Genomic DNA, 23,869 nt, shown 5'->3' on the forward strand with positions numbered 1-23,869 from the left:
ACCAGGTGAAAGTTAAAACTGAAGATATTTCAAAGATAACTTTTAGGACTAGGTATGGGCATTATGAATTTCTAGTTATGCCATTTGGTCTGAGAAATGCTCTTGTTGTATTCATGGATTTGATAAAAAGAATCTTTCACCAGTATTTAGACCAGTTCGTTGTGGTTTTCATTGATGACATACTGGTATACTCTAGGAGTTTTGAGGAGCATGAGACACACCTAAGGCTAGTACTTCAGATGCTCAGAGAAAAGAAATTGCATGCCAAGTTTAGCAAATGTAAATTCTAGTTGGAGAAAGTTGCATTTTTGGGGCATGTTATATCATTGGATGGAATTTATGTAGATCCTAGCAAAATAGAGGCAGTAGTGAATTGGGTTAGGCTGAGGAACATACAGGAAGTCTAGAGTTTCTTAGGACTGGCAGTTAATTATCGGCGATTTGTAGAGGGATTTTCAGCTTTATCAGGACCTCTGACACGACTGACCAGAAAGAATGCTAGGCTTGAATGGGACGATAGTTGTGAGCAGAGCTTATAGGAATTGAAGTAGAGGCTCGTCACAGCACCAATATTGACTATTCCATCGAGGGTTGATGGCTATGTGATCTACTATGACGCATCTTTGATGGGGCTTGGATGTGTATTGATGTAGTAGGGCAGAGTAGTAGCATATGCCTCTAGACAATTGAAAGAATATGAAAAGAATTATCCTACTCATGATCTAATATTGACCGCAGTGGTTCATGCACTGAAGATTTGGAGGCATTATCTGTACGGAAAGAGATGTGAAATATTTTTCAGATCATAAAAGCTTAAAGTACTTCTTCACGTAGAAGGATTTGAACATACGACAAAGAAGATGGTTAGAGTTCATCAAGGATTATGATTGTACCATCAGCTACCATCCAGGTAAAGCTAATGTGTTGGCTGATGCTTTGAGTTGAAAATCAGGGGAAGCAACACAATTAGCAGCAGTAATTCAGCATCCGATCCAAATGGACTTAAAGAGGCTTGGCATGGAGTTAGTAGAGAGTGATCACCGAGCAGTTATTGCCAACTTGATGGTACAGCCTACATTATATGAAAGGATTAAAGCAACCCAGAAGAATAATGTAGAGTTGATGGAGTTGATAGAGAAGGTACAGGACAAATAGGGGAAGGAGTTCATTATTTTAGATGACGAAACTCTGAGGTTCCATACCAGGCTGTGTGTGCCTACATGTCATGACCTGCTCATTTTTCCACATTTAAAAAAAATAATAATAATATCAATAGCTTCCCATATTCCAGTTCAGCAGGTCACAATCCACCTGGACCCGTGGGTTCCAGGGATAAATCAGAACATACAGCAGAAGCCCTAGCAACAAAAAATATACAATCATGTACATCTCAATACCATATATCACAATATATCAGAGTTACTAGAATCACTGTATTTTCATATATACATCCCAAAAATAAAACCTAGGGACATTTCCCACCAAATCTAACTGTCCCTACAAAACTTTCCCTTCAAAAAGGGCAGATAGACCGTACTATATCAGCGGGGCTTTCGCGCTCTCCTATTCGAAGCTCCTGAAAAGTTAATAAGATTTAGGGGTGAGACACCTCTCAGTAAGGGAAATAAACTAATACCAGTGTGTGGCAACATGAGTAATTTGTGTTCTATATATACCATACATAACATATTCAGTACTGTTTTATCAAATTTGGGAAAACTTATATATAAATCAAAACATGGTAGAACATACTGCATTTTCATATCATATCTCATCTCATATCATAATAATAATAACATAAAACATCCCTAGTAGGTTAGCTAACTATTGTCATGTATTACCCTCACATAACTGGGTTGTGTGGCCCGAAGGCGGGACCTGACAATGGTTGGCCGACCACTGCCAAGTCAAACAGTAGTCTGTAGGCCCGATGGGTCTACCCAGATTGGTTCGTACACCAGGGAAAATAATAGCACACTTCTTGAAAATAACCACATCGACCATCCAATCTCACACCACTTCGTACAACGGCATTAATACAAATATCATGATCACGAAGACCATGGACACATAGCAACGGTAATGTGCAAGTGCTAGCCTAGACCAAGCCAACCTGGTTCTGATATCATATAATATATATTGAAATTGTGATACATAAAAATCTCATATCATTAATTATCAAACCAATCATATCAATTTGCACATATACGTATATCATGAAAATCATCGGACCGTACGCCGGTATTACACATTTTATCATAGTTCGGCCCGTACGCCGGCAAATCATATCCACATAGCACGGCCCGTACGCCGGCAAACATATCATAGCACAGCCCGTACGCTGGCAAATCACATCATAGCATAGCCTGTACGCCGGCAAACACATCATAGCACAGCCCATACGCTGGTAAATATATCATAGCATGGCCTGTACGCCAGCAAACACATCATAGCATAGCCCGTACACTGGCAAATATATCAAAATCATGGCCCGTACGCCGAAAAAATATATATATCAAAATCACGGCCTATATACCGATTTTCCATCTCACAGTCACATTTCCAGAAAAACAGTATCTCACAACCATTACTACTCATGCCACACTAAACAAGTTTTCCACATATTCAACATATCATCATTTTCAATAAGGTTTTCTCAAATATAAATCATATATATAAACATATGTATTTTCCTGAAAATGAGGGCTATAAATATATACATACAATTTTAAAAAAGAACTAACTTAGTTTATCTCTTTACCTGATTTCTAAAAAGCTCCTAAGAAAATCTTCCCTGCACCCGCAGGATTCTCAACTCAACACCCCTGAAAATGAAAACTCCCAGTATTAAAGTTTAGTATTTTCGTACGTATAACATTTTCTAGAACTAGCATAAAGTCAAATTTGACTTAAAAAACCTTACCTCAACTTAGGGATGATTCCCAACTTGCTTTCACTAACGATCCGTTCCAGCAGATTTGGAAAGAACTTCCTAGGAGCGTCGTGGTGGCTTCGGATTGTCGATCCAGTGTAAATCTGGCCTGAAATCGATGAAAGAAAGAGAGGGAACCGAAGGGGAGAGAGAGAGAGAGAGAGAAAGGAGGTAGCTTCATTGGTAAGTTAAAAATCTGGATTTTCATATTTATAGAACAGGGGATTTCATCGACGAGCCCATCCTTTGTCGACGAATTCTTATTAATTTCGTCAACGAAATTCAATCTTCATCGATGAAATTCATTTGGCTCAAAACCCCCTCTCGGTATTCCTTCGTCGACGAAATTCAGTCTTCGTCAACGAAGTCCACTACTTCCTTCTGTTTCCAGTTTCCATTTCCTTTTCTTTATTATTTAAATTTCATTTTAAATTCGGGTCGTTACATCCTCCCCTCCTTGTAAAAATTTCGTCCTTGAAATTTACCGTTCCCGTAACTCATCATCCTTTAACAAGAAAATGGTCTACTTATTTTATTACCTACCCTCACTTATGGCGGAGGAATACCATGGTTACATTTCGAGTCTTGGGAGATTACATATACAAAAGAAAATTTCTCCCAAAACTAAAATGCTACACTAATTAAACCATTACATGTACCTGCAAAAAGAAATACAACTTAACCACTTATATTTTACCCACTCATACCTCTTGAAATAAATGCGGATACCTCTGCCTCATCTGTTCCTCAGACTCTCAAGAAGCTTCTTCCACCCCATGATTCCTCCATAAGATTTTTACCTGAGGAATTTTCTTGTTACGTAGCTTTTGTACTTTCCTATCCAGAATCTGTACTGGTACCTCCTCATATACCAGTGAATCACTAAACTCCAACTCATCATAACTGATGACATAAGAAAGATCTGGGACATATTTCCTTAACATAGCCACATGGAATACGTCGTGGATCCTAGATAATACCGGTGGCAAAGCTAGCCTGTAGGCTATGGGCCCCACTTTATCTAGAATCTCAAATGGACCGATAAACCTAGGACTAAGTTTACCCTTCTTCCCAAATCGCATAACCCCCTTCATCGAAGCTATCTTCAAAAATACGTGATCACCCACGTCAAACTCTAAATTCCTGCGGCGATGGTCGGCATAACTCTTCTGCCGGCTCTGAGCTGCACTAATCTTGTCTCTGATAAGCCAAACCTTATCACGCACTTGGTGTCATGCCAATGTTGGACTGGTAACTATTATTATACACAAATTCTACTAATGGCATGAACTGAGTCCAACCACCCCCAAAATCTAGTACGCACGCGCGGACCATGTCCTCTAGTATCAGTATCGTTCTCTCAGTCTACCCATCTGACTGCGGATGGAATGTCGTGCTAAATGATAACTGAGACCCCAGAGCCTCCTGCAAGCTGCTCCAAAATCGTGACGTAAATCGCGAATCTCGATCTGACACAATCGATACTGGCACCCCATGAGAACGAACTATCTCCTGAACGTAAATCTCTGCTAAACGACTGAGGTGATAGCTGATCTTGATAGGTACAAAGTGGGTGGTCTTCGTCAACCGGTCAACGATCACCCAGATGGCATTCTGGCCATGTAACGCCGTCGGCAGTCCTGACACAAAGTCCATAGATATATGATCCCACTTCCACTCTGGGATAAATAACGGCTGTAACTGCCTTGCCGGCCTCCAGTGCTCAGCCTTTACCTGCTGCCATGTTAGACACTGGGCTACATACTCGGCAATCTCCCTCTTCATACCACTCCACTAGTATGACTCTCGTAGATCTCTATACATCTTCGTACTACCGGGATAAATTGTGTACAAAGATCTATGAGCCTCCTCTAGAATGGTCTTCCTGATCTCAGTATCAGCAAGAACACATAATCTGGAACGGAACCGCAAAGCTCCATCATCTACAATACTGAATTCCTCTCCCTGACCACTTTGTACTCTGTCTATCACCTCTACTAATTCTGGATCTTCCTTTTGAGCGACTTTAATTCTTTCCTGCAGAGTAAGTTGTACCACTAGACTGGTAATACACACTGGAAGATCACTCTCCACCAACTCTATACCGAGTCTCTCCAGATCCATCATGATCAGATGCTGGATCTTTATAGCTGCCAACACTAGTTCCCTGGATTTCCTACTCAACGCATCAGCTACCACGTTCGCTTTTCATAGGTGATAACTGATGGTACAATCAAAATCCTTAATCAGCTCTAACCACCTTCTCTGCCTCGTATTCAGTTCCTTCTGCGTGAAGAAATACTTTAAGTTCTTGTGGTCGGAGAAAATCTCACACTGCTCGCTGTACAGGTAATGCCTCCAAATTTTCAACGCGTGCACCACTGCAGCCAATTCAAGATCATGGGTAGGGTAGTTCTTTTCATATTCTTTCAATTGCCTAGACGCATACGCCACTACCCTACCATACTACATCAATACACAGTCAAGTCCCTTTAAGGACGCATCACTGTAAATGGTGTACCCCTCACCCCCAGATGGGATGATTAATACCTTTGCTTCAGCTCCTGAAAACTCTACTCACAACTGTCGTCCCACTCAAATCTGACATTCTTTCTCGTCAGTCATATCAAAGATCCTGACAAAGCTGAGAATCCCTCAACGAAACGGCGATAATAGCCAGCTAGCCCTAAGAAACTCCCGACCTCCTAGACATTCTTTGGTCTAGCCCAATTCACTACCGCCTCAATCTTGCTAGGATCCATAGAAATACCGTCTCCAGATATAACATGCCCTAAGAACACGACCTTCTCAAGCCAAAATTCACATTTATTGAACTTGGCGTACAACTTCTTTTCACGAAGTGTCTGCAAAACCTGCCTCAAGTGTGTCTCATGCTCCTTATAGCTCCTCGAATAGACCAGTACATCATCAATAAAAACAACAACAAACCGGTCTAGGTATTGGTGGAAGACTCTATTCATCAAGTCCATAAATACCGCAGGAGCATTCGTCAAACCAAACGACATAACAAGAAACTCGTAATGCCCATACCTGGTCTTGAAGGCCGTCTTCAAGACGTCTTCTGCTTTCACCTTTACCTGATGGTAGCCAAATTTGAGGTCAATCTTCGAATACACCCGTGTACCCTGGAGCTGATCAAACAAATCGTCGATACAGGGTAGAGGATACTTGTTCTTGATAGTCACTTTATTAATCTCCCTCTAGTCTATACACATCCACATAGTCCCATCTTTCTTCTTCACAAATAAAACTAGAGCTCCCCACGGAGATACACTGGGTCGTAGGAAACCCTTATCAAGCAGATCTTGCAACTGACTCTTCAATTCTGCCAATTCTACTGGCGCCATTCGGTACGGTACTTTAGAAATCGGTGCTTTACTTGGAAGTAGATCAATAGGAAAATCTACCTCACGATTAGGTGGCAAACCTGGTAACTCATCTGGAAAAACATCTGTAAATTCCTTTACTACAGGCGTGCTAGCAAGTTTCGACTCATTTTGTGACATCTCTTTCACAACAGGCACAAACCCCTGACAACCACTCAGTAGTAGTCTCCTCGCCTGAATAGTTGAAACTAGCTGAGGCGGGGATTGCACACGCGATCCTACAAACTTGAATTCTGCTTCCCCCGAAGATCTGAATATCACTTCTCGTGCTCGGCAATCTATGCTGGCAAAATTGGCCGCTAGCCAATCCATGCCAAATATAACATCAAACCCGTACATGTCCAATACTATCAAATTAGCAAACAAAGTCTTCCCTTGAATATTAACTGGACAACCTCAAAGCACCCTATTACACCTCACTTCTAACCCAGTCGGTGTAGATACCAACAGTTCAACTTCTAATAATTGTGTTTCAGTCCCACATAATTTAACACATCCTGAAGACATGAACGAGTGTGTAGCTCTTGAATCAAATAATGCTATAACTTTAAAAGAAAGCATAATCACCATACCTGTCACCACGTCACCGGACGTCTCAGCCTCACCCGGCGTCAGAGTAAACACCCTAGCTGGAGCCGTATTCCTCTGCTGGCCCCCACGTGGCGCCTGATAACCTCCTCGATATGGTCTAAGAGTTGGAACTGCATCTGGTGGGGTAGGGCAGTCTTGCACCATGTGCCCCGATCTACCACAAGGATAGCACACCATACCACTAGCTCGACACTCCGCCCAGTGCCTCCTACCACAAGTCTGGCAGACTGGAGGACCCTGCCCTATCTGCATCTCACGTCCTCTTGTCTCCTGTCTCTGCCCTCTGCCATGATTACCTCTCCTCCACTGGCCCGGTCTATGACTCTGCTGGTAGCCAGTAGATGCAGATCTCTTCCTCTGTCCCTGCTCCTCTACATCAAGGCGCTCACCAATCTCTGCCAAAGCTACCCTATTGACCAACTCAACAAAGTCCTGGATCCGCAACACCACAACCTGCTTAAATATACTCTGCCTCAAGCCTCTCTAAAACTGTCTCGCCTTCTTCTCCTCATTAGGAACAATATACGGGGCGAAACGAGAGAGCTCAATGAATCGTGCTGCATACTGCTAGACGGACAACTGTCCCTACTTCAGACTCAGGAACTCTTCTACTTTAACCTCCCTAACAGTTGTTGGAAAATATCTATCGAAGAACAACTCTTTAAACCAGTCCCATGTCATGGCTATCGGAGTTACCCTCTGCTGCTCCAGTAGTCTCACCGCAGTCCACCATCTCTCGGCCTCTCCTGTTAGTATATAAGTGGCAAAGAGGACCTTCTGCTCTTCAGTACACTATAGTACAGCCAAAATCTTCTCAATCTCCTGCATCCAGTTCTCAACAGCTATAGGATCAACTCCACCCGAGAACGTCGGAGGATTCATCTTCGTAAACTTCTCTACAGTGCACCCATGGCCTGCAGATGGACCACTCTCCTCCCTCGAACTCCTAGAAATCTTAGCCATAACCTACTGAGCCACGCTACGTAATACCACGTCAGAGTCGGTCCCAGCTGCACCTGATGGTCTGGCTCCATCACTGCCACTAGCATGGGCACTATTTCCTTCCGGATCCATCCTAAAAACAACACACCCAACTCAGAAATCCTATCCTCATAATTTACCCACCTATCCTCACCACTTATCTCAACATTTCCAACTCATTTCTAATCCCCAGTCCTACATTCTAGGAACACAACTCAACAATAGCTTACTATGGTTTTCCTGAAATCGTCACCCTAGGAAAAACATAGAAACTACCACGGAAGTCCTGCCTCTAGTCTGTAGAACAAAACCTCAAATCATTTCCTAGACTCTGGTATTGTTTCCGCTGCTTTCTAAAGTCTACAGAACCTAGAAACCTAGGCTCTGATACCAAGCTATCACGACCTGCTCATTTTTCCACATTTTTTTTATAAAAAAAATAATAATATCAATAGCACATTTCCCATATTCTAGTTCAGCAGGTCACAATCCACTTGGATCCATGGGTTCCAGGGATAAATCATAACATACAGCAGAAGCCCTAGCAGCAGAAAATATACAATCATGTATATCTCAATACCATATATCACAATATACCAGAGTTACTACAATCACTGTATTTTCATATATACATCCCAAAAATAAAACCTAGGGACATTTCCCACAAAATCTAACTATCCCTACAAAACTTACCCTTCAAAAAGGGCAGATAGACCGTGCTATATCAGCGGGGCTTTTCCCGCTCTCCTATCTGGGGCTTTTGAAAAGTTAATAAGGTTTAGGGGTGAGACACCTCTCAGTAAGGGAAATAAACTAATACCAGTGTGTGGCAACATGAGTAATCTGTGTTCTACATATACCATACATAACATATTCAGTACTGTTTTATCAAATCTGGGAAAACTTATATATAAATCGAAAAATGGCAGAACATACTGCATTTTCATATCATATCTCATCTCATATCATAATAATAATAGTAATTAAATAATGAAAGAAAGGAGAGAAAAGAATTTTTCAAAAAGGGGTTTTAGCAGGGTCTCGTCAATGAGGGTAGAGTGCTCGTCGACGAGCAGGCCTTTTAGACTCGTCGACAGGGACGTGTGTCTCATCGACGAGACATTACTGAGAGGGCTGATTTCAGGATCTGAAACTCGTCGATGAGGAATAAGTGTTCGTCGACGAACTCCCTTCTGGACTCGTCGATGAGGTGACGTGGCTCGTCAATGAGGCCACGTGGCAAGTCACCTATAAATATGCAAAACGACAATTTTTGATGAAATTTCAATCTCCCTTTCCTTTCTCTCTCTAGGTTTCGGATTCTTTGCCTTTTCTCTACGTTTCTGGCTCTGATTCTCCCCAGTTCGACGATCAGAAGCCACCACGGTGATCCTGGGGAGATTCTCTACAACCTAGTCGAAATAGAAATTCGATTTGGGAAGTTTGGGAACCATCCCAAAATCTGGGTAAGTTGATTATTTTAGACTTTATAAGTTATTTGGTGTTTTTGAACTAAGGAAAATGTTTTAAATAGTATAATACTAAAGTTTTGTTGGGAAAAATGCAATTTCAGGGTGTTGAGCTGGGGAACACATGAGTGTAAGTTTGAAATATTTTGGAGGCTTCTAAGTAAGTCAGGTAAGAGGATAAATTAAGTTAGTATTTTTCATGAAATTATTATGCATTAAACAACATTTATTTTTAGGAAAATATGTATGATATAGAATTATGTTTGGGAATACTATTGTTGAATAGGGAAATAAATTTAACACGTTTAATATGGAAATATGATTTCAGAATAAATTATGAGTTTATAAGGCTATGTACATTTGTGTGGCATGAGTATGATATTTCCATGAAAATTATGTTATTTTGAAATATTATGATTTCTCTAAGATAAGCAAGTTATAGTAGTTTTCAGGCAAACCTTAAAAATAGAACAGGAACTATGGTTTTAAAATTATGTTGAAAAGTGCAAGAAATTATGTTTATTATGTTATGAATTATGCCAACATAAATGTCGTGAATTTTACGTTATGAACTATACCGGCGTAAATGCCGTGATTTTTATGTTATGAATTATGTCGATGTAAATGCCGTGAATTTTATGTTATGAACTATGTCGGCGTAAATGCCGTGATTTTTATGTTATGAATTATGTCGGTGTAAATGCCGTGATTTTACATTATGAATTATGTCGACGTTGATGTCGTGATTATGTATGATATGCAATAAATCATAAAATATGTTCATGTCAAATATTATTTTAAAATACGAAACAATTATGCTTTATTATGGAATGTATTATATGTTATCAGAACCCGAATAACTTAGTTCAGTTTTATGAAACACGGTACCGTAGCTATATGTTCACGATTATGAATATGTTAGTGCTACCACACATCTTATGTAGAGTGTGGGAGATGGCAGTCGATGTGACTTTATGGTAGTATCATAGTTCCCCTAGTAGTCCAGCACAGGTGGAATAGGCCCATCGCACTTACACATCTATGTTTAACTTAGCATGGTTGGCCAGCCATTGTTAGGTCTCGCCTTCGGGCCACACAACCTTATCATGTGGGGGGTAAGACATGACAATAGCTAACTAACTATCTATCCTGGGTAATAATTCAAGTATGATATGGTTATATAAGATGATTTTGTAGTACAAAAATTTAGTATGTTAAGCTATGTTATGATGAATCATGTTTTGATTCAGATATGATACAACTGTTTATACCAGTTATAAATTATGTACTGTTTATATGTATATCATGAAAAATACTCATGTTACCACACACTGATATTAGTTTATCTCCCTTACTAACAGGTGTCTAACGCCAGCATTACAAATATTTTAGGAAATCTAGGTAGGAGGGCAGATAGAACCCCGCAACAGTAGAAGTGAATTAAGCTACCCTGTTTGTAGGGTAAGGGGATGAACTAGGGTCAAATGGATTTTTGGGTTATGACCCTAGGAGAGTTTTTGGTCTTTTGGGATGTATGTATATGTATATGACGGATTTATTAGAACTCTGGTATGGTTTCTGGTGTTTTATGGCATGTATGTAATTTTATGTTTTCCGCTGCTTAGGTATTAGAGTTGAGTGACAGATATATCCTTGGTACCTATGGGTCTAGGTTGATCACGACTATGACAGCTTAGCAGGATTATTATGTATGTTATTATGTGAAAAAGGAAAAAAATATATATGGAAAAATAGGCAGGTCATTACAGTTGGTCTATTCAAATCTCACATTTTTCCTTGTGAGTCATGTTATTGGACCTGATAATCTAGAAAAACCATCCACAAAACATCTGTAGTATCCTGCCAAACCTAGTAAACTCCTAACCTCCTGAACTTTCCCCAGTCTTACCCAACTTAACACTACTTCTATTTTACTCGGATCTACTGATATGTCGTCTGCAGAGATCACATGCCCGAGAAAAGTGACCTGCCTCCCCTAGAGCTGATCAAATAAATCATCAATTTTAGAAAGAGGATATTTATTCTTAATTGTCACTTTATTTATCTCTCTATAATCAATGCACATCCTCATAGTCCCATTTTTCTTCTTAAAAAATGGGAGTGGAGCTCCCCAAGGCGACACGCTAGGCCTAATAAACCCTTTATCCAACAACTCCTACAACTGGTCTTTCAATTCTTTTAATTCAACTAGAGCCATCCTGTAGGGTGTTTTAGATATTGGTGCTAACCCTGGTAGTAAATCCATAGCAAATTTAATCTCTCAGTCTAGTGGTAAATCAGGTAACTTTTCTAGAAAAATATCTAGAAATTCCCTGACTACTGGAATATTAGCCTATTTCAATTCTTCCTTTGGCATCTCCTTTACATAAGTAACATACCCCTGGTAACCACCCTGAAGCAGCCTCCTCACCTGAATAGCCGACATTAACTGTGGCAAGGTGCGCACTCGTGATCCCACGAACCTAAATTCCTGCTCACCTGGGGGTCTGAAAATTACTTCATTTTGATGGCAATCAATGCTAGCATAATTAGCTACCAGCTAGTCCATACCCAATATCACATCAAACCCCTACATGTCTAACACCATGAGATTAGCTGGTAATACTTTCTCCTGAATTCCCACTGGATAGTTTTTAAGTACCTTCCTACACCTCACTACTGATCCAGTCGGCGTGGCTACGGACAATTCAACATCTAACAGTTGTGCCTCAACTCTAGATAATTTAACATAACTGATGACACAAAGGAATGGGTGGTACCTGAATAAAATAAAACAACAACTTTATAAGGTAAAACAATAAAAATACCTGTAACAATGTCTCTGGCAGCCTCAGCATCTCTCAGCGTCAATGCATAAACCCTCGCCGAAGTTGTGTTCCTCTACTGGCCTCCTTGAGGCGCCTGATAACCTCTCCTGAAAGGTTTGTGAACTGGTGCGTGGATCGGCGGTCCTTAACATGATCGTGTCACATGGCCGATTCTCCCACACTGATAACAGACGTTCTCACCCATCCGGTATTCACCCAAATGTCTCCGGCCACATCTAGGGCAGATGGGATAAGTCTGCCCACCCTGAGAACCACCGTGTCCCATCATCTACCTCTGTCCTCCACTGTACCGGTCTCCTCTCCATGAGTTTTGGCTGGAACCAGCCTAGAAACTCAGAGGAGTAGACCTCTTCCTCTGGCCCGATGCTCCCACATCTCTCTGTTCACTCTCCTCTGCTACTATGGCTCTGTCAACTAGTTCAGAGAAGTCCTGCATCTTTAGAACTGCCACCTGTTTATATATCTCTTGTCTAAAGCCCCTTTCAAAAATCCTTGCCTTTTTAACCTCATCTAGAATGACGTAGGGAGTGAAGCGTGACAGCTCGATGAACTTTGTCGTATATTGCTGAACCGTGAGATTTCCCTGGGTCAAATTCAGAAATTCTACTACCTTAGCCTCACTAACGGTAGCAGGAAAATATCTGCAGAAAAATATCTCCCTGAATCGGCTCCAGGTCATAACCATTGGTATGGGTCTCTGCTCCTCCAATAATTTCGTAGCTGCCTACCATCTCTCAGCCTCGCCCGTCAACTTATACGTGGCATAGAGGACCCTCTGCTTATCGGTGCATTGGAGCACCATTAGTACTTTCTCGATCTCTTGCTCCCATTTCTCAGCAACTGCAGGATTTGCTCCTTCTGAAAACGCTGGAGGATTCATCTTGGTAAACTTCTCTATCATACACCCTTAGGTTGCAGACAGGCCTTCTTGCTCCTTGGAGCTCCATGCAATCTCAGCTATAACTCGCTGAGCCACGCTGCACAAAACAGCATCTGAATCTCCGCCGCCCATGCTAGATGGCCTTGCACCATCATCGCCGCTAGCATGAGCACTACTACCTCCAGAGTCCATCCTACAATATTACCAAATTATCCTGAGAATCTGAATCTCATAATGCCATTTTTACATTAATATAACTAAGATATCCCCACACCACCTATTACTATTTTAAGGTCTAATCCTACCATATAGAAAAAGAAACCAACGATAGTTTACTATAATTTTCCTAAAATCGTCACCCTAGGAAAATCAAAGAAACCACCCTGAAGTTCCCACTTCCAAACTGCAGAACATAACCCTAAATTCTCTTCTTAATTCCCCAACATCAACTCACTGAAATTCTATTCTATCTCAATTTCTATCCTTCTCAAAATTTCATTCCTATATTCTAGTATTGTTTTTCGCTATACTCTAGAGTCTACAAAACTTAGCAACCTAGGCTCTGATTCAAATTGTAACGACCTGAAAATTAATGCCATTTTTTTTATACTATAAAATCATATTACTCTAATACCCCTGATAAAAATTCTACTATAACATACCTATGCAGCAGAAAACATAAAATCATAAAACCATAATTACAATACCAGAATCCAGTATTTTCCCAAACCATATATACATATACATCTTTCCAAAAATTATCTAATAAACACACTCCCCAAAATACTTACCCTCATGTCAGGGCAGTATAAATATCCTTTCTATCTCTGAGCCTAATCAGCTTATCTAATTGGATCACTTGAAAAATGTTAAATTTTTGGGATGAGACAACGCTCAGTAAGACGAAATATGCTATTACCAGTGTGTGGCAGCTGAGTTTACATGAATAATATACTGTTAAACAATTGAAACTGAGATAGCATGTAAAATAATATATAGTATAACTCACACCTAGGTGGCTTAAAACACAGCTGTTTTTGAACTTTCTATTTAAACATACTTCTAGTAATTATAAATATGTCTACTATTTTTCTGAAAATCTATATAAATATACATAACTGTGAAAACTTACCTAGATGGTTGTATGTCATGATTTAACCCTTCATGACAGGGTTGTGCGGCCCGTAGGTGAGGCTTAACACTGGTTGGCCTACTAGGATAAGTCAACTGAAATCTCCCTAATCAGATTGGCTGCCTCAACCTGAACTACCAGGGAGTGTGCAATACCTCCCAAGGCATGATCGACTGTTGATAAATCCACACACTATCTGAGATATGTGGTTGCACTCTTATCTAAAATAGCTACGGTACCGTGCTCTGAAAACTTATCTGATCCATTAGGGTCTGATACTGTATAATACTATTCTATATATCTTACTATTTTACCATGATTTTGTTTCAACTGTAATAACCATAACGTTGAAATAACTAATCTGAATAATTGAAATATCTTAATGTTATGGTTCTAAAATCTGTATATCATGGTATTCTGTAAATGCTGAAAAATATATTTCTGTATGTTTACTACAAATCATGATATTCTGAAAGCTGTATAAACTCTGTGTTGATTTACTATTAACGCATGTCACACAATTAAATGAATAAGAAATCCATATACTGTAATCTATATTTTCCTGATAATAAAAGTAATTTATAATCTATAAAATTTTCCCTGAAAACACATAATTTCATTCAGAGTTCATATCCCAAAATACATATATTTTACTAATAAAATTCCTAAAATTACTAGTATAGCATATTTCACTTACCTGACTAATTGGGAGACCTAACTTCAGCTCTATCCTCACGCCCATAGTGTACCAAACACAAAATCTTGAAATGATATACATTTCTTAATTTAATCAACCAAATCTCAGAATAATAGCTATACTCGCCTTTATCCCAGGCTCACATATTTCTTTTATCCATAAAATTCTAAACTACTAATTATTTATTAATATTACCTGAGTTTCTAAGGAAACACCTGCTAGGATCTTCAACCCATGCCTATGGTGTTTGGAAACCTAAACCCTGAAATTACAACACCCTAGTTTAATCAACTCAAACACCAGTATATTTCTATCTTATACAAAATCTAAGTTCAGAAAAGTCTAATAACTATAAAAACCCTAAAATAACCTACTTACCCTGATTTTGAAATGGTACCTAAACTTCTTAAACCAAAATTTTGCTTCGATTAAGTTATAGAGAATCTCCCTATGATCATTGTGGTAACTTCTGATCATTGAACCGGGGAAAAATGGAGTTGGAAACTTAGAGTGAAGTGAGAGAAATCGTAGGTAGAGAGAGAAAGTAGAGAGAGAAGTGATTTCCTCACTGAAAATGTGATTTTTGTGCTTATATAGAAAGATGGCCACATGGCTTAGTTCGTCAACGAAGGTGATGAGCTCATCGACAAATCGAAGGGTCTGAATTTCCCCCCTCTCGGTATCTCTTCTTTGACGAGACACTGAGATTTGTCCACGAACCATATAAGGGAGTTCGTCGACAAAACCAAGGCGTTCTTCGACGAATCCTGCTTTGTCCCTTTCAAATTTTCTGTTGATTAAGGTGTAATCCCAAGAGGGGAGTGAATTGGATATTAAAAAAAATTAAGCCACTTAATTTTCTTTTACAAACTTCTTATAAATTTACCAACTGCTTCTTGTTGTTCAATTATGTATGTGTGTGACAATCTTATCTATGCATGCAATATACTCAATTTAAATACAACACGGAAATAAAGAGTAGAGGGAAGAGCGAAGACAAACGCGATTTTACGAGGTTCAGCCGACTTGGCCTACGTCCTCGCCTTGAGCAACCACTCAAGGATTCACTAAAAACCCTGCTCCTTAAAGTGGGATGAAGCTTCCCTTACAAACCGCTGCTTACAAGAGGTACAGCTCCCTCCTTATCCACTGCTCATAAGAGGTACAGCTTCCTCCTCACACCCGGTTCACAACCCGAACTGTTTTTACAATAAAATCTGAAAATAACACTCAAAACAATGCTTCTAACAAAAGCTTGTGAGTACAATTCAATTCCCTAGCACATTAACTTATGATATAACTTGAAGCTCGTGAATGTATGAAAACGATAAACTCGTTTTATGTATGATATGCTTGAGCACACAAATCCCTGTTTAATCAAAACTCCCAAGTGAAAAATATATTTGAAATACTTTGGAGTCAACTAGGGTTCTTGATTCACTTTGTAAAGATGCATAAGTATATTTGAAGTTAACTAGTAAAAACAAAACTTTGTCTTGAATACAAACACAATAAGCTCACAAAGTTTCTTTCAAAATTCAATCTTTCCACCAAACTTGGTTTTTCAATAAAAAAGGTCCTATGAACAAAATATATATATGTTTATATACTTTTTGAATCCAACAATCAATGAACCAAGCTAACAAGACTTTCTCACAAACTGATTTTTACAAAAATCAACTTTTATATGTGTATGCACACTCAAGATTCAAAACTCTTTCTAAAAGATACTCAAGAAAACACAAGAAGTGATGAGAGGTTCTTAAGAAATAAAAACTTGAAAGATCAAACCTCACTAGACAATTGAGGTATAGTTGAAAGAGATAATGAAACCCCTTTGATTTTCCGAAGAGATTTGCCCAATAAAGATGGAAGGAGTGCAAAAAAATCAGCTCTAAGGTTCAAGTCTTGCAATAAGATGTATATTTTTCTTATTGTGTGTCTTAGCTTCGTTCTAGGGTTTAGATATTCATAATATATAGTATATTACCCTTAGAATTAATCTCAACCGTTGGATCAATAAGATAGCTCACGTGTTTTTTTTAATAAAGAACTAATTTTTAGGCTTTCCCGCGAGTTCAGGCAACCGAACTTGACTTCAGGCTCCTGAAGTGTCAACTTCAAGCCCCTGAGGTTCCAAGGTCAGGCGACCGAGGTACCTCTGCCAGGTTCTGACTTTCCCATTTAATTCTTCAGGCGACTGAACTTAATCTTCAGGCTACCGAAGAAATTCTTCAGGCTACTGAGGTTTGAGTTCAGGCGACCGAAGTCCCCATTTTCTCAAATTTTCATTTCTAATTAAAAATTTGCTTGGCTCCTTTTCTTGGGTCTTTCATAAAACATATTTTTCATGATTTTAAAAACATTTCAATGTCCATGAGAGTTTCCTAATGATGTACATGAAATGCATGAATCCTAAAACCATTTTAAGTTATAATGAGTCTCAAATTAAATCATACGAAAATGTAAGTACATGAGTTCTAAATACCCTTTCCCAAGATATTCTTAAACTTTGCCGCTTACATCTTGATTCTCATACTCTTTGAGTTCCATGGATCTTGCCAAGATTTGTTAACTTTTCATGCATGCTTAGTGTAATGACCTGCTCCTTTTTCACATATTTTTTTTTTATATATAAATAAATTATCATCACATCATACATCCCAGCTCAGCAGGTCACAATCCACCTGGGCCCGTGGGCACCAGGGATATAACAAAACATACAGCAGAAGCCTACGCAGCAGAAAGTATAAAATCATATACATCTCATCATAATGTGCATAACACATACCAGAGTCACTACAATTACTATCTCACAGTATATACATCTCAAAAATGAAATCTAGGGACAATCCCCCACAAAACCTAATTGTCCCTACCAAAAACTTACCCTTCCAAAAAGGGCAAACAACTGATCTAGATCAGCGGGGCTTTTCCCGCTCTCCTATCAGGGGCTCTTGAAAAATGTATAAGATTTAGGAGTGAGACACTTCTCAGTAAGGGAAATAAACTAATACCAGTGTGTGGCAACATGAGTATTCTGTGTTCTACATATACCATACATAACATATTCAATACTGTTTATCAAATATAGGAAAACATATGCATATCAACACATAGCAGAATATACTGCATTTTCATAAACATATCTCATCTCATACACTAATAATAACATAAAACAATCCTGATAGGTTAGTTGGCTGTTGTCATGTATTACCCCCACATGACTGGGTTGTGTGGCCCCAAGGCGGGACCTGACAATGGTTGGCCGACCACTGCCAAGTCAAACAGTAGTCTGTAGGTCCGATGGGTCTACCCAGACTGGTCCGTACACCAGGGGCGATAACAGCACACTTCTTGAAAATAACCACATCGACCATCCAATCTCACACCACTCCGTACAACGGCGTTAACACAGATATCATGATCACGAGGACCATGGACACATAGCAACGGTACTGTGCAAGTGCTAGCCTAGACCAAGCCAACCAGGTTATGATATTATATACATATACTAAAACCGTGATACATAAATATCTCATATCATTTATTTTCACATCAATCATATCATTTCACATATATACGTGTATCATAAAAATCATCGGCTCGTACGCCGGTATTACACATTTTAACATAGCACGGCCCGTACGCCGGCAAATCACATAGCACAGCCCGTACACTGGCAAACCACATAGCACGGCCCGTACGCCGGCAAATCTCATCCACATAGCATGGCCCATACGCCGGCAAATCTCATCCACATAGCACGGCCCATACGCCGGCAAATCACATATACATATAAAAATATCTCGGCACGTACGCCGGTTTTCCATCATAGAAATCCATATCGTCCCCATTCAAAAAAAAAACAGTATTTCACAACATTTTTATACTCATGCCAAACTAAACAAATTTTCTACGTATTCAACATATCATCATTTAAACAGTATTTTCCAAATATAAATCATATATATAAATATATTTATTTTTCCTGAAACCAGATGCTATATATATATACATACATTTTCTCAAAACAAAACTAACTTAGTTTATCCCCTTACCTGATTCCTGAAAAGCCCCTAAGAAAATCTTCCCGGTACCCACAAGGTTCTCAACTCAACACCCTGAAAATGAAAACTCGCAGAATTAAAGTTTAGTATTTTTGTACGTATAACATTTTCTATAACTACCACTAAGTCAAATTCGACTTAAAAAGTCTTACCTCAACTTAGGGATGATTCCCAACGTTCCCAATCAACACCTTGAAACTGAAAATTTCCAGTATTAAAGTTCAGTATTTTTACGCGTATATCACTTTCTTCAACTGCCAAAAATCCAAATATTGAATATAAAGCCTTACCTTGGATTTGGGATGAAATCCAACTTCGTTTCCCTGACGATCCACTCCGGCAGACTTATAGAGAACTTCGCCAGGAGCGTCGTGGTGGCTTCGGTTTGTCGATCCGGCGTAAAACTAGCCCGAAATCGAAGAGAGAGAGAGTCATAGGAGAGAGGGAGAAGAGAGAGAGAGAGAGAATGAACTCAAAGCTTCTTAAAGAAGCTTGTGTTATTATATATATAATAGTAAACATTTATTAAAGTGTAGCTTCTTGAAGAAGCTTTTATACTTTATATATATATATATATACACACACACACACACACATATATATATATATATATACATGCTTTAATATTTATATATATATATATATATTTGTTCCTTATCATACTATTCATTTTACTTGTTAATTTAATTAATTTATTTTATTTTATTATTATTTTATTATTATTATTATTATATATATATATATATATTTTTCCCGATTACTACACTTAGTGTAAGTCATGTTCACAAACTCAATGCACAGATCAAATATCAAGTGATTTGTCATTATCAAAACAAGATTGGACTCGTAGAGTCAACATTTTCCTTTCTCTCTATTATTTAATTGTTATTATTTTTCGGGTCTTTACAATATATATTTTAAAACATTAAAAACAAAACCTTATTTTACCAACAAACAGGCATCAAATTTTGAGTTTTTTCTCGTTTTATTATTATTTTATAATAATATATAAAATAATACTTTGTTTGGGAAAAAATTTCCCAATTTAATGCTTATGTAATCTCGCAGCTTGGTGCTGCGAGATTTGCCATGCGTCAAAACCTGATAGTCCTGGTTATTTAAATCTCGCAGTTTGGTCCTACGATATTTGCCATGCGTCAAAACCTTATAGCCCTAGTCATTTAAATCTCGCAACTTAATCCTGCGAGATTTGTCACGCTTCAACCAAATTCAAGAATATGTGCACAACAGACTCCACTTTAGGTTTTTGATTTTTTAAAATTCCGTTTGGATGTCTTGAAATATATACACGCACATATAATACTTCACTTTTTCATCCTTATAGGAAGATCCGTTTGAATAATAAATTTAGAAACCATATCTCATATTACTAAAAATAAAAATTTTATTATAATATTTTTAAAAATTGTAAATGTCGACCTTAAATTTTAGTGTCACTCTTTTGAAGAAAATTTTTCTTTTTGTTTTTTCAAATTGAAAAAAAATTACAGCTATGTTGAAAGAGCATTGTGAAAATGCGTATGAGTGTACATGGAAACTCATGCTATTATTTTGATTTTAAATTTTCACCCACTATATTCAATCAACTTATTTACAATCAGTTGGTCCCAATTCAATTGTTGACATTGTTAATTCAATTACTCCCATCATGAAATGGAAAAGTTCAACAAATGCTCTCTAACGTAGAAAAATTTTAAATGTTGCTTTTTCTTTATCTCTTTTCTTTTATTAATTCACTACCTCAACGGTATGAGGATTATTTAGAAGCATTTTTATTTTGACACGTCTCATATTTTAATTAAAATATAAAAATAATTTAGCTATATTTTCACAAGCTCTTGATTATTGCATTTTAATTTGCTCCATTTTTAAAGTTATTTACTAACTCAACAATTTTCAAGTCATGTGGTTTGATATATTTTTCAAAGTTATGTTTCTCAATTTTAGAACATGCGAAGTGATATTTCATTATAAATTCTATGCTTGACATTTAAAAGTAGAATTACTTGTAAGATAGGTGATAACATTGTGTTTCATTCTAAACTGTCATGCATAACTTTCATTCACATATACATGTTGGGAAAAATGAATAAACATTCGCAATTATACATAAATAATACAACGATGTTATACAAATGAAATGAAAATAATCAATGTTATACAAATGAAATAAACATAATGCTATACTACTCATTGCCGCAGCAAGATCATCTCCAGGGTCAGGCTAGCTGCCATCTGCATCTGCCCTCTCCTTGTTGGTCATCTGCATCAGGTGTCCTATCCCATCGTTGTCCTGTCTGTGGATCATCTCCGTCAAGAGGTATTGCGTAATCATCAGCCATGCTAAGCACACGCTCATATGATGTATCTGAACGAGAACGAGGTGGCATAGTGGGTGCATCGACCTCCACCCCACCAAAAATATCGTCCAATAAAAATGACATCAAGGGGGTGGCAGTAGAGTCAGAAGGGGCGTTAGCCGGTCTACTGGACGGTCTCGCAATATCAGCTCCGCACGAAAATGGATACGGTGCTGATAGGCCGAACACGTACTCCACCTGTACAACTGGTGGCAAGGAGGTGGGACTCAATGGACAACTGGAGGAAGCATGTCATCCTCCTACTGGACCTGCTCGACCTCCTCGTATTGGAGCTAGTCGACCTCCTAGTGCGAGTACATCAAGGCGAGGTGTAGGGATCCGTAGGCCATCCTCATGGACAAGGTCCAATGCAGCACTCATTAACCTATTGATTGTGGGATCTGGAGAGATATGATCTGCCTCATGTAGTATGTCAACCTACATGATACATAAAAAATTGATTAACATATGCAGATCGTAACGTACACATAATAAAAGTAAGTGTGGGTTAAAGTCTCATAGAAGACTATATCACTATACCCTTGCATAGGATATCTTGCAGTCACCCGCAATGCATATTAATCTGGATCAATATGCAAATATTAATATATCTTCGAGTACAATTTATTTAATTTACACGTATGACCAATCCGAATTGGTCGAACTGGCGTAGTACTATAATTAACACCCTCTACTCTGATGATAATTTCCGTCCCCTCCCCATATACAACAATACCGTCATTGGAATACTGCTCAAGCTTCCTGCCATTTAGATCGACCTCGGGAAATGGTAAAAACCTACGAAAAACAAAATTGTATAAGTGCATGACATAACACCTCTTTTCATTCATGCTAAGCTAATCAACTATAATATATTATGATTCATATTGTTATAAGCAAGTAATGAACTTCTTCGAATTCATATTGTGAGGACATGAGTAAGGTTGTTAAAATCAAGATCCTACATAGGATTGCTAGGTTGGTTTGCAAGATCAGATCATAGAATTGGATTGAGGATCATAAAATTCTACTAAATACATCAATAAATATGAAAAATGATTTGCATGCTTTTTCATCGATTTCTATCACATAAGCCTACTGAAAAAAGACAAGAACGTAATTTTTAACACAAAGCAATCGAGAAATAACCATACAACATGAACATCCATTTTTCTTTTTTAAAGAATTTTAGCAAACAAATGCTAAACTATCAAGCTAGCTTTATATATATTTACAAGTATTCGCTATTTGATTCTGGACCAATTGATTTATTGCTTAAATAAGAATGTGTATCAAGTATTTCACGTCACCCAATGACTTCTTTACCTATGCAACAAAAAAATGTAGTACTTGACTTATTTTCATTAGTATTATCACGAGAAAAAATACATAATATATTCTTGAATTGAATGTTATCATCGCTAATTTGAGACCGTCTAACTGACCATACTTAAATTTTAGTCAAAAATCAAGTTATTATTTTTCCCGAGAAATAAATGGTTGTGGCATTGGAGAAAAATCTTTGAATGATACTTTGTTTCTATTTGTTTTATATTTTCACAAAACAAAAAAATTAACCTTAGAATCCCGTTCAGTTATAAAATTGTAAAATGTTGGGTCAATTTTTCAAGATTTGCATTAAAAAGTTGAGGAATAAAAGATTTTTTAAATTATGAAAAACAGTTCTTATTTTTTATAATTAAAAGATGTTGTATAACATTCATATGCATATTTATAAAATTAAAAAAACAAGTTTGTATTTCTGTAAAAAAAAATCTCTGTATCGTTCATTTTTTATATAAATTGAAAATTTAGCTGATTTTGTTATAAATATTTTAAAAACACAAAAAATATATTTCCACAACTAAATTCATCAGTCTCTGTTCTATTCTACATGTCAGCATCCAAACCACCATTTAGACAATTGGATAAAATAACAAAGCATAATGTAAATTAAATACAAACTCCATACTAACAATGTCAATCCAAACAAAAATTCATTTTAAATTAAAATCCAATCAATAATTCACTTTTTTCAAATACCAAATTTAAAACACTAGATTACAGCATATCAATTACATTATACATAACACATGAAATGAAGTAAAATATTAACAAAAAAAAAACCTCTAACCTCAAATTTGGGCGTTTCGAAATGATGCTTTCAATCAACCCAACTAATTTATCAATCACACTAACGATCTTATTAATCAAACAATTTCTTCAATCAAAAATATAATTTTGAATTCAAGAACAGATAAGAAGTTTTAAAATGAAGTAACCCTATTTGCCCCCATTATATGTTTCTCCTCAACGTTCATGAGTAACGTTCGGCGAGACAACATTCACCTGCCACTTATCCAACCTCTACCCTCTCTACTCTGCAATAGTCTCCTCTCTGGTCTCTCTGTTCTTTGCGTAGAAAATTGAAGGAGAAAAGGCGTTTGAAGGGTCGGAGGAAATCTTGTTAGAGCATGTTG

At 37.8% G+C, this 23,869-nt stretch overlaps 1 protein-coding gene across 1 annotated transcript; it reads right to left on the reverse strand.

Annotated features, from left to right (window-relative positions):
- Positions 1 to 12,554: 12,554 nt before the first annotated feature.
- LOC131162892 (uncharacterized) lies at positions 12,555 to 13,109 on the reverse strand. The gene is made up of 2 exons (XM_058119499.1): positions 12,988 to 13,109; positions 12,555 to 12,870 (listed from the first exon to the last, which is right to left on the reverse strand). The coding sequence occupies exons 1-2, from the start codon at positions 13,107 to 13,109 to the stop codon at positions 12,555 to 12,557; spliced, it is 438 nt and encodes a 145-aa protein (XP_057975482.1).
- Positions 13,110 to 23,869: the final 10,760 nt, after the last annotated feature.

The sequence above is a fragment of the Malania oleifera genome, chromosome 8 (genome assembly GCF_029873635.1).
Source record: "Malania oleifera isolate guangnan ecotype guangnan chromosome 8, ASM2987363v1, whole genome shotgun sequence".
Lineage (NCBI taxonomy): Eukaryota > Viridiplantae > Streptophyta > Magnoliopsida > Santalales > Ximeniaceae > Malania > Malania oleifera.

Bases quoted from the DNA above. Each gene is read 5' to 3' on its own strand.
- LOC131162892 (XM_058119499.1), bottom strand. From the start codon at position 13,109: ATGAATCCTCCAGCGTTTTCAGAAGGAGCAAATCCTGCAGTTGCTGAG. The intron at 12,871-12,987 runs GTATAAGTTGAC...ATTTTTCTGCAG, and splicing joins CAGAGGGTCCTCTATGCCAC to ATATTTTCCTGCTACCGTTA.